Source organism: Chenopodium album, chromosome 1, assembly GCF_948465745.1.
Source record: "Chenopodium album chromosome 1, dcCheAlbu1.1, whole genome shotgun sequence".
Taxonomy (NCBI): domain Eukaryota; kingdom Viridiplantae; phylum Streptophyta; class Magnoliopsida; order Caryophyllales; family Amaranthaceae; genus Chenopodium; species Chenopodium album.
The window spans coordinates 90,949,536-90,962,494 of NC_137834.1; the positions used below are offsets into that span (position 1 = coordinate 90,949,536).

General features: G+C 36.1%; 1 protein-coding gene and 1 pseudogene across 2 annotated transcripts; both read right to left on the reverse strand.

Annotated features, from left to right (window-relative positions):
* Positions 1 to 771: 771 nt before the first annotated feature.
* Positions 772 to 6,410, reverse strand: LOC145626779 (uncharacterized; annotated as a pseudogene). Its single transcript, XR_014111071.1, has 11 exons — positions 5,970 to 6,410; positions 5,353 to 5,531; positions 5,049 to 5,271; positions 4,805 to 4,949; positions 4,502 to 4,702; positions 3,965 to 4,096; positions 3,446 to 3,574; positions 2,601 to 3,013; positions 2,293 to 2,509; positions 1,709 to 1,899; positions 772 to 1,576 (listed from the first exon to the last, which is right to left on the reverse strand). The product of XR_014111071.1 is annotated as an uncharacterized LOC145626779 (transcript).
* Positions 6,411 to 7,266: 856 nt separating this feature from the next.
* Positions 7,267 to 12,128, reverse strand: LOC145626788 (uncharacterized). Its single transcript, XM_081679268.1, has 5 exons — positions 11,579 to 12,128; positions 11,015 to 11,242; positions 9,506 to 9,589; positions 8,302 to 8,431; positions 7,267 to 8,212 (listed from the first exon to the last, which is right to left on the reverse strand). Exons 1-5 carry the CDS (start codon positions 11,968 to 11,970, stop codon positions 7,637 to 7,639), a joined length of 1,410 nt encoding a protein of 469 aa, XP_081535394.1. The 5' UTR covers positions 11,971 to 12,128; the 3' UTR covers positions 7,267 to 7,636.
* Between the last annotated feature and the right edge of the window lie 831 nt (positions 12,129 to 12,959).

A 12,959-nucleotide genomic window follows, 5' to 3' on the forward strand; every position in this document is an offset into this window, starting at 1 on the left:
AGCTGGAAACTTTAAACAAGTTGTTAATCATGGTTTGCTTGTTACTTCAAGGGTAGCAGATTGATGGATTCCTTTTTTTTTTTTTTTTTTTTTAAATGTTTTAAAATATAAAAAGCTTCATTACCAAGAATTTTTGTAAAAGTCTTGCACAAAAAAATAAAATAAAAAATAAAGTTTATAAAAAAATACATAGTAATACTAGTATTGTCATTCATTGTAAAAAAAAAAAAAAAAAAAAAAAAAAAATATTTAACATCTATCCTAAAATATTACATATCACATTTCAAATGAAATTATTAAAATCTTAAATTATCTTCATGCAATAATATGATATAAGAAAGTTTAACTTATAACTTGATCCTGATATGAAATATATTTTCAATTCCAACTTAAAATACTTAAAAATAGATACGAATATATAATACAACGAATAAGAGGACAAAAAAATCCATAGTTTGGACTTTGAAGAGACTATTACATGATGAAAGTGAATTTATATTCTGAGGGCCATACACCCACATAGTAATGTTTGCCATGAAGATGTAATAAAAGTGTAGGGTATGATTATATTTATGGTACTTAACCCATTTGCACAATGTGAACTCTTACATAAGAGCTTTTAGAGGGTATCATTCTTCCTGAATTAGGCAAAATGATAAAAATCCCACTGCTATTAAGGACTTCAATTATGAACAACAAGACCCACTTCTTTTAAAAAGTTGGAAAATTTGTTAAAAAAGCGAATCCACCAACAAATCATCTTTTCATAAATTGAACATGATACATAATATAAGAGTATTGTAATGATTGATGATATCTTTCCAAAAAGACTTCTTATGTTGCTACAAAACTTTGTTGGTCCAATCAATTACAAAACATGGAACTACAAAAGCTCTCTTATACGTCAATCACATAAGTGATCAATTATAATTATTGACCAAAGAATGGGACCAAGAGTTCGCGATCTTGCCTTTGTATGCATAATATTGGCCGAGCAATGATAAAACACTTCCAGGGATCGGCTGTTTCGATCTAGTCCAATTCCGGAGTAATTGTTCTGATGTCGGAGTAATTGTTCTGATGTCTTGCATACATGGGGCAGTTTGAATTTTCCGTAGCTATATACTTAGATTGTAGGAGAGTGGTTTTGTAATAAGAACACTTGCGATTTGGATTTTTTAATCCAATCTTAGGGATCTACTGGGACTTAAATATGTACAGTGAAACAAGACATGATAAAACCAAGGGAGTATAATAGTGCAGGAATTCCTGTGACACTTCAGTAGTTCAGACATCGACCAATCTTCCAGAAAACAGGACCAGGTTAAGGAGAACCGCCTTTGTTTTGCCTGCCTCTATAACAATTATAATAATAATTTGCTGAAGCACGATGAACAGCTAGGACTCCATCATCTTCATAAGAAATGCAGTCTCCAAGGCCAACTCTTTACTTCTCATGTACCTGTTCTCTTCAACTATCTCAGTTGTTAAGTTAAGCAGAATAGGGCGAGCTGGGTCATATATTGTACGTTCTCGGACACGTGCAGCCCATTTTGCAGCTTCCCATACACCGAATCTGATTTTTAGAGCAGGAAGGAGGCATAACATATAAAGGGGTTAGTGTTTAATATTATGCATCTGATTGACTGTTTAACAAACATAAAAGAGAGACAGAAATGAACAAAAATAAAGGCGGAAAAAAAGCTACCTTGTGCTGAAACATGAGGTAATCAAGACAGCTGGGTAAACCACGTCATTTCTAATATTATTGTAAGGAGAGTATTTCTGCATTACTTGAAAATCTTCAACATCAAATGGATACCCAAATTCCTCATAATCAACTGGAGTCAAGGGTAGTATAGGATGCAGAAGTGTGGTTGTTGGATCCAAGAACGGAACCTGAAGAGAATTAGATATCAAACTGTAAGCAACATGGTGTTTGGCAAAGGTGATCTCTTCCATGCTGCAGTTTGCTCCACAAAGCATAAACTATTACGATATGAATTAAACTAGTTTTTTGTAACACACAAATGGCATTTAAGTTGCTATAGCAAGCCATCAGCATTCAGCAAAGGGGCCCCCCCTCCCCCCCCCAAAAGGGCCTAGCACAGGAGGATAGTAAGATACCAGCTTGCATCAATCTAGTCAATAGTCACACTCATCTATTTGACCTTTTCAAGCCCAATATTGGAGTGCATACATTCTTTACTCTCCCACCCCCTAATGAAACCAACACAACAGGATAAAAGAGGCGGGAGGGGGAAGGACTCAAAATAAAAGAACAAAAATGACCTTCAATACAGCAGCACGAAATAACTCTGGAGAAGCGTTAATAGCTGAAGCAACTAATAGCCCTCCAGCACTATAACCCCAGGCAGCAAGCTTGTTTTCATCCACAAAATTTTCCTCAACCAGAAATTTGCCACAGCAAAGAAAGTCTTGTACGGAATTTAATTTCATAGTGCGTCTCCCATCATGGTGCCACTTCTTACCTCTGCCACCTCCACCTCTAAAAAGAGCAAAATTTACAAGTACAGTAAGCAGTCAGTAAAATAAAAAATAAAGGAAGAATTTAAGCTGTTTAACAAGTCTCAACATACCTGACATCTGCATACGCAATAAGCCAACCACGATCAAGAAGACTTTTTAGTTCACTGCGCCAGCGTTTGTCTAACAGTTCGCCATAAGCTCCATGGCCATGAAGTAATGCAGAGTTCTGATTTCCTTTTTTGTTTCTGGGTGAATAAACGACAGTCAATGGTATCATGACCCCATCATGTGAGCAGACGTTATGTTGTTCACAAGCATAAAACTCAGAAAGGTCATTCCAAAGATTTTCCTCATCCTTATGCCTATTTTCCTCAGGATCAAAACGAAGAGAACTTGGTGATCTATCATTTAGTGTAGAGGATTTTCCATATAGAATTCTTGTCCTCTCATGAAGCAGATTTTGTTGCTGAATAATGTTCCATTTATCACTCATAAGATCATAATCAACCACTGCATCAGGCATCTGTGTGATAGAAGAGGTTGCCAAAGGTTATTAGAAATAGCTAATTTGCAAGTAAGTACTTCGCACAAAGGTAAAGAAGTATAAGATTTACAACAGAGCATAAGCAAATAGCAAGCACAAGGAGAAGAGAGGACAGAAAATTGTAAGACAGTTGAAAAGATCCTAAGGTTCCTAAATAAAAAAAGTGCTCTATGCCTATTGACAGGGATATTATGAAGAAAAAAAAAAAAGATAATAATAATAACAAACAAAGGGGAAGCTCAGACTTATATTTCAGTTCACTATAATCCGAAAGTCAAAATATATAGTATTAGAATGGAAATGGACACAGTATGCCTATCAGCCTACATGGCATGCAAGACAGGCAAGTCCCAGAATTTAAGAAGAAAAAAAAAGACCCATCATCCATGCATGGATTAGACAATTACATACCAGTGGAGATGAAATTGTAAAGCGAACTGTGGATGAATTGAAATCATAATTTGGTCCGGGTAAAATTTCACAAATATGCTTCGGCAAAGGAAGGAAACGTGGACTATGCTCCGCCAAACGAACTGCTGCCTAAAAGATAAAAGAAAGAATTAAATATAGAACAATAGCCAAATATGCCTGAGTAATTGCTAAAAAAAAGCAGCAATGAAATGTCAATATGAATTGTGAGAGAACTGGAAAGTTTATAGAGTCACCATAAGCATACACCAAAATTACCTCAAGTGATGATAGAAAAGGCTATAGTTTGTTATAGAAACGATACAAGATGTCGAGAAATTGAAGCTCCACTTCCCTTTATTTAATTATTGGACGAGGTTGCTATATGCCTTCTATCATGGCACATATAACAGTTTACCCCTTTAAAAAGCTAAAACTTCCAATTTTCTACTTGTTTATTGGGTACAAATAATTCATCAACAAATATACAGTATATGAATAAATTATTGAACTCAGGCTTACCTTATGAGTGGGCAAAGGTAGAGGAACCGTACATAGTCTTAAAGTCTGACCTTCCCTCAAAATAAGTACCAAGTGTGTGTCATTGAAATCAACATCCACAATGACCATATTAGGGTCATCAACGAATACACCCTGCATTGAATGGTCAATAATAAGACGGTCAATTCCTAAGTTTAGAGTTCAGAATATCAACATTATTCTTAGACATATATCATTATTAGTAACAGTAAAACATGATATCCCTAGAGACCAAATGTCGCATTTTCTTTCAGCCAATGCTGGAGACATCTGTTAGACTAAGTACCTAAAAAGAGGCCTGAGTAGCTGAATGACTAAAGTCCAACCACACAAAACAGGCCACAATAAGGAATAGTAAAAATGGAAAGATTGAATGTGAATAATATCCCTTGCATTTTGAGAGGATTCAACTCAATGTTATCAAATTAAACTGGAGAACATGGAGAATAATCAAAGAGAAACATGATGCCTGTGGAGGCAGAAAACATAAAGTTAGCATCAGCCAGAAACCTCACATACCTCCCACACTTTATTACCAGGAGCAATATCAATAGGTGAGCGAAGAAGATAATGATTATCAACTGGCTGTCCTTCCCTTGCAGCATCTGTGAACAAATAAAGGTATCCTCGATGATGCTCCACAACACAATGGACAAATGGCTCACCTTCCCAAACTAATGTCATCCCTGACAAAGGGTTGGCAGAATCTATCAAAAACACCTGGAGGCCAATGGGTAAAATTGCTTCAGACCAAATCCATGTTAAAATTAATCCTGGAAGATGGATGCATGAACTGAAAGTCTGAAAGTGTTACACTGTTACCTTTGAAGCTGTAGTTGAGAATATATATAAAGTCACAAACTGAAAATCTTTAGTGTGTCGAATGCTAATATAGACATTCTCCTTTGGCTCTTCAAGAAGCAAGACATCATCATCATCATTTGATCCAAGGATGCTACAATACAGCCTAACAGCAAAGAATCAAAAACATTATCAACTATGTTAAGCCATACAAGTAAAGCAGCACAAATACACTTCAGATGTAATGTAAGCAAGAAGTACGAACTTGCAAGGCCGTTTGTAGTGATCAGTGACAACATAAAACAGTGATTGTCCATTCTTGGTCCAAGCCACATTCGATACCCAATCAGCCTGTGGCTTATCACATAAAGCACCAGTAATCAAGTCCCTCACAGATAACTTGAAAAAATCGTTGTCTTTGTCATACATAGTATAGGCAATATGGCGGTGATCAGGTGACACTTCACACAGTTCCTCAAAAGCATAACCTACAATGAGAAAGCTACATGTCAAAAACAAAATGCCAATAAACTAGATCAAGTATAAACATATAAGCAAAATATAGAAACCTCCAAATCTCTCGGCTTCCTGATTGTAATCAATCAACTTCTGTTCAATCCTTTTACCAGACGTGAAATCAAACCCGGAAAATGGAGACTTATTAGATATAAACTCTTCATTCAAACTTGCCAATCGACGACATAACACTGGAAATTGCTTTCCTTCTTCAACCCTTCTATAATACAACCTGTATGTGCCCTTAATTAAGTTGAAACAAACAATTAGTCAGGTTCAGATTCCTGCAACACATCACTCCACCCAATTCCAACAAATACTTTGTACAATGCCAATCAACAAAACTCAGTGACTTCTTTTAATTACTGACAATTATGCAAATTATTGGTAAGATAATTTTAAGTTCTTCTATGATTAACATTTACCCTCACAATGCCAAGAGTAGTGCTTCTATAACACAATTATGTTCCTACAATCTTATACTCCGAATTAAATCAAACAATAAGATCAATTGAAATAAAAAATACAACAAACATAACAACAGAAACATAAATTCCATCAAAACCCATTATAATTTCATCAAACAAAAACCAACCCACCATTAACATTCATTAATAATACCCAAAAATAAAAAATATAAAAGAAATTAAGGAAGGAGAGAGAAAGAGACCAGGGACCCCAACGAAAAGGGGGAGAGGAGAGATCATAAGGCAAACGAGAAGCAATCTCAGACTGAAGTTTGTTCTGAAGTTGTTGTGTTTCAGACAAGACAGCTTCAGTGTACTTCTCTTCTTGTTCCATACTTCCATGTAAACATCCATGTGTCGCATCGCCACCTTGTCGTCAAGCTTCGACATCCAACTGTAGTTATCCTCCCATGTTTCGCCGTGTGGCGCCGTCATCTTCTCCGCCTTCTTCGGTGGTTTTGGTGGTGTTGGTGGAGGTGGTGGTTTTGGGGGCTGTTTTTTCTGGGTTTTCCGGTGAGCATGTCGGAGAAATGAGTACAAAGAGGTTTGTTTTGAAGGTTTGAAATGATAATTGAGAAGGGATGTTTGAAGGAAGTGTTTCATTGAGAGTGAAAATGTTGAATTGGGAGTTTGATTTGTTTAGAGGTTTATGGTGAAATCAAGGGTTTTGGAAGGGTTTATGCAAAAATGGGTTAAAAGATGTTTACCTAAATAATACGGAGTACATTTAAACAGAATGAAATTACGGAGTAAATTTAATAAATTCATTCATTTTGAGATGAATTCAATGAGATTTTACTTGATACAAGTATACAACACAGTATAAATTTTGTTATCTCTAAATTGAAAAATATGGTTCAAGTAATTTAAGTTTCGATGAAGATAATATGGAGTATTTCGAAAAGGATGGAAGACGGACATTGTTTTTAGTCTAAAATCAAGTAAATATAGCGTAACCTAAGTATTGGAGTACTCCCTATAGGCCTATATAAGGGCATGTTCTCATTGACTGAACTCAGCTGAGCTGAGCTAAGCTGAACTGAACTGAACTGAGCTGAGCTGAGCTGAACTGAAATGAATATTTTATAAAAGAAGGAAATTAGGAGCTGAGCTGAGCTGAACTGAACTAAACTTCAACGTAAGAGAACAGACTCTAAATAGGGGAATAAACAAAGGTGTTCATATTATTTGGCTATGGATTAAGTTTTTAAAAACAAAGTAATTTGCCAGCAGATTCAGAGTAATGAAACTATAGGGAATTCAACCAATAGTTCGACTACCACTTTGAGTAATAGCTGTCTTCATACTAGGTCTCAATGTCTAAATGGTTTTTGAGTACATAGCACAAAACAGAAACTTGACTCACAGGTAACACCTTGTGAACGAGGCACCCTTGTAGGAGACAGTTGCATAAGAACATAGTATGCATGGCTTGCATGCACCATCTACAGAAATGCTAGGATCTAAGATATTATAGCCAGTTCTCAATACAACGATAGAGGCATATGCGAAATACTTTTCCAAGAACAATAACAATTAATTACCCTTCTATGATCTACAACCAGCATAATTTAGTACAATTACAAGAATGAATCACAGTTGATCCTTCCAAAAAGAGCAAAACCCTTCTGCTTAATAAGTTCCGATATTTTCCCAAAAGATAGATAATACCCTACAATTAGGTACCTAAACCAATGAACTTGATATCCCAAAAGATACACCATACTACCCACAAAATGGTACCTAAAACCAATGAGCTTGCTATCCCAATACAGTAGATATGTTTCATGATTCCCAAAAGGCAGAACAGTAACCATCCTCTTAAGAAGAGAGGTTAAGCAAACTGTCAGTACTGCAGTACTGCAGCAACTCAAGTTCTGTTCCTAGACCTTAGCCTTCGAGCAATGCTATCAACCTTGGTTTCTGAATTGTTTGGATCCTTCATAGCAGAAACAGGTTCTTCTCTTGGAATTTCATTTGCTTCCAAAGACATCTCACCAACAACGTCAACACTTTCTTGAGCGGGCCTCCTCCCTGATCGCCTGACAGAGAGTTTTGGATTCAACTCATCAACAGAGGGAGTTGAAGATTTTGGACCGTTCATGTTAGGAACAGGCGTATTTACCGAGTCTTCACTCACTGTCACTAATTCCTTGCCAGCATCAGCATTTTCTTTCTTGGATCTTTTCCTCGGTCTCCCAACACCCCGTGACTTTGGATCTGATTCACCAAGAGTCACAGCCTTAATTTCAGACTGTGGGTTGAGTTCAGTATTCTGAACAATTGCTTTGTCATCAGAACCAGTATCATTGGGTAGCTCCATACCCTCAAAAGGAAGAGACCTTTTCACAGGTTGTGGAGCATCAGAACTATTCTCTGCATCTGGAGGAGCGCGTTTTGTTGAAATAAGATAATGTGCCACTGATTTGTATCCCAAGTTGCTGATCTGGAGCAGGAAAGGAAAATAAACTAATACAATATACAAAATCCAAAACTCTGCAGAAACTACTAAGTTACATGACCAAGAGAGTCTACCTTTTTGTACAGAGCCCCGGTTGGACACCATCCTCTAGCTTGGCGACACAAACTGCAGTTGCAAATCCCACGACAAGGAGGGCAAATCCAATCTGGGTTTTGATTGGCTTCTACAACATGCTCCCCATATCTGTCATTGACAACCATCACAGAAACTATAGCATCAGAATAGATGGTGAAGAATAAAGATTGTTATACAAATAATTAGATCTGCAATGGTCATAATAATCGGACAAACCCCATCTCAGTGCAATTAGCAAATAGAATTATACAAAGTATAACATACAAGTACATTGCTGGTGCAAGGCGCAGCAGGTTACGCTTTTTTGCTCACCTGGTTTCAAGTGATATGGAGAAGACATACAATGAGACAAGTGTGAACCTTATGTACCCAAAGATTCATCATTTAAAAGCAAGTTGAATGTATGAAGAAGGTGTTGACCAAAAGTACAGAGAATAAGGAGTACGGGATTGATATAAAAAATATATAAAGATATGTTGAAATTTACTCCATGACTCCAAAGGATCAAACCAGTGTTAATTTGGCAAATTAATATCTGTAAGTTGAACATATATGGCCTTATTTAACAATTTAGGTACGGAATTATATTCCCATGCCAGATTAGACAGCGAATATGGTAGAACTGATCAAAACACGATTACCTCCAGAAGCAGAAAACCCTGAGTACTTACTCAAAAGAGATTTAGCTTGGATTTTAAGTGATCTTCAACAAATTTGTTGATTGAGTTGGAGCCTTCTGCGTTCATTGATTTCCAAAATAATAGGGTGTGGTAAGATGTAGAATGTAGTCTATGTACTATAACATTGATTGATCACATATCATAAATTTCCACACGTATCAGCTCTTCCTATGGCTGTAAATTTGGAAATCTTGGGTCTTAACAACAAAGTTAAAGCCTTTTCATAGTAGCTTGTTTAGAAGGTTTTCAGCCACTTGAGTGCACTATCCTTGTTTTATGAGTCTAGCGTCTTCAGAATTTTCTAACTCGAGAGCGAACTAAGATTTTTTTGGATTTGGGGGGGGGGGGGGGGGGGAGATGCTTTGTAATGATGTGAGCATGATTCATAACACACTTTTTTCTTACCTCTAGTTTTATACAGTAGATGATTTCTTCACTTTCTTTCAGAAAACTCCAGTTTATCTGACTAATACATATGGACAAGAATAAAGAATATGCATACCTCATCATAAGACAATCCCCACAAAACTGTCCTTGGACAAGATTGCAATTGCTGCAGCGAGTGCGCTGTCCAAGTGTCTTCTGCCTGTGAAACAGATGCATTTTAGTAAATATCTAAGAGTCGAAACTCAAAAGGCACAACAAGGTCCATGAAAACGTACAAGCAGCTGCATCAGATACAATATGAGAGACACTGTGATCCTAACATACTAAGAACTTGGGAAAAGTATAACATTTGCTCCATCCACACAAAAAATTTTAATTCTAAAAATTAAGTTGTAATGTTTCATTGCTTTTTCCTAATATGGGAGTGATTCCATCTGCAAAAGAGTGATGTCATGAAGTATGATAGATTATTTTACCAGACATAAAGATAGAAAAGGAACTCTAACTGCTCCATAAGTTAGAAGCAGCTAATCTAAGCTCCATATTACCCAATAACTTTATCTCCAGCTCCACATGCAGGCTACTTCCTATGAATAACTTTCTTATTCTGTGATTAGGGAGAAAAGGCAGAACCATAAACTGGAAAAAAAAAAAAAATTATAATCTGTTAGCTCAAATGGAAGTTTTATGGAAACTACTCAAATGATTCTGGCAGTATCTTGGTCTGCAATCCACCATACTTGGCGAAGTATAGAGACACCCTAAGTATCACTAGTTCTCAATACCTGTTAACTAGTCAAATATTCAGCAGCAGAAATTTAACTTTCTAAGAAAGTTTTATAGGTAATTTAGGCCATTCTTAGAAATATAGGTCCATGCTTTTAAAATCAGAACAAGGCAGAAACCATAAAGAAGTAAACATACAAGGAAAGGATTTTTCACTGCAATGACAAAATTATCTCTTGAACCCTAAGTATTAAAGACTTGTACTCTAATGTCACCACCAAATTCTGACAAAAGGTTAACCGCTTGCTAGTACGCACATAGAAGAAGAGATTTCCGAATGCACATTGATTACCGTGAATGCCAATACCAATGCCTAAGACTTTGATCTCTCCTAAAGTCCTAAGTTCTACTTTCAACAAAGACAACAAAATTCTGACATTCAAGACAATGAAACTTGGTAGCTCAAAATTAGAAATCGGTCCATTAGGCAAGCAAATGACCGGCCAAAACGAAGTATAATATCATGGAACAGAAGTTACCAAATCAGATGGACACAACAAAATCCATGGTTTAGCTTTGACAATATAAAAGAGTTAATTAAATTGCTTCACATTACAGGATAATTTAAAATTTCCCAATGAATTTGTGCAACCGGGTTTTCCGGCCCAAAGGACCTTTTAACTTCTATAAAAACTGTAAACAACAATGCTTAACCAAAAGGTTAAAGTTAAACAATAAGGCACTTCCGTTTGTCGGATCTAAAATAAGCTTCCACCCATATCTATCAACAACTTCTCGATACACACACCTCCACACGCATAAACATACACACACGCACACGAAACAGTAAGCAATAATGAATACATAATGAGATACCAAATGACAATGAAACCCTCACCGGCACTGATGGCAAGTCTTCCCACTGACAGGATCATAAATCCGAGTTCCATCTGCTCTATACCCATCGACGAAAAATGTCCAGGGCATCTCCGTATTCCCCAACAGTTTCTCATGCTCTTCAGTGTAAATCTCGGGCTTTGCCCCCTCTTCCAACACAATGTCCCTACCTCTTTTTGGTTTCTCCTCCTTTGGCTCAGTGTAGGTTACTGGTGGCGCATTTTGCAGCCTAAACCCCATCAAAGGAAAATCAGATTCATAATTTCACTAAACTAACAATATTAAAAACATGAATTGCTAGCATAATCGATTGAATAATTCATGCAATACATTTTGAACATCACAAATTTAATAGCAAACCCTGAACAATTTCATAAAAATTGTCACAACCCACAACAAATTCTCAAAATTATAATGTCTACTAAAAACCCTACTTTAAATCTTCAACACCATCTGATCAAATCTCAAAACTCCACTAATAAAATACCCAAAGGAAAAAAAAAAAAAAAAAAAAAAAACCAGAAAATTAATTGTGGAATCAAATAAAATGAAGAAATTAATAGACCTGGAAGAACGGCGGCGTTCAGAGGGAACCGAAGGCGGAGACTTGAGAGGGGTATTTCGGTCAAACTGAGTTCTTCTTGGTGTTCGTTTAGTAGCAACAATGGACTTAAGTTGAAGAGAGAGATCGACAATTCCAAGTTTTTGTAAACGCTCACGGTTTTCTTTAATCCGTTGCTCTCTCGTTTGCTCATAATTCGAAACTGTTTCAGCAACAGCAACAACAGCAGGTTGCTGTTCTTTCCGGGGTTGTTCCTGTTGCTGGGGTTGTTCGTTGTTGATGTTTGATTTGGGAGTGATTTCAGCAACAGAAGGCGGCGGAGGAACTGGCGGAAGAGAAGGAGGAGTTGCCTGAAGTTGCTGTTTGGAAACGGCGGACCTCCGTGTAATCGCCATTGTTGGTCACTGGAGAAAAACCCCAACGGTCGAAGGGGGAAAAGAGAGGGGTTTTTAGAACTCAAGACTGAGGTTGAATGTTTTTGAACAGTGATTATTTTATGTACTCGTTTTTCATTTTCAGTTACAATAATAAGGTAATTTTGCATAACATGGGCTTAAATGGATGATTCTGTTTCTTAAAAATAGAATGGATATACAATATACAATACTGGCCCATGGGAGCTCATTTTGATTGTAAACAATTTGTATCCTAATATGGACAATGATGTAAGATTATGATTATGGCTTTATGAGTGAATTATTGTTGATCGGGATATTTGAATTCGTGACATATTTGGAATGTTATTGTGATTAAAAAAAAAAAGGTAAGAAATTGATTTATTTCTAGTTTTGAATCTGATTTTGTATTGAGGTAAGATATTCTATGCATTAAAAAAAGATTATACTGAGGAAAATTCATACAATGGAAGCTGAGTTTATTAGATAATGATGTATGTATAAGGTTAATTGGCATTGATACATTTCTTAAATTGGCAATGATATAGAGACGTGTGAATGTATGACGCAATCACACAATTATTGATATTATCAATGAAAGCCGAGTTTAACTAAATTTTAGTTTGTATTCGTACTATGTATAATCACAGTCAATCAAACGTCATATGGGTTTCTAAATCATAATAAATTTGTTATAGTGATTTTGTTTCCATTTCTCTTTGATGGTAAGGATATACGTACTAATGCTTATTATAGACACATTTTTCATATGGATAGATAATGTAATACTAAAACTAGTGTGTGGCTCGGACAATGTCTCGAGTTGTTACTTTGTATTTATTTAGTGTTTTCTTGATACCTTCACTTATATTCACATGCATCAAACTTATTATAACACAACACTTACATTTATTTAAACGTACACAATAAAATTACTCTTCAACTTGTGTTATCAACATTCAATTGGAATTGCGAAAACACAAATTAAA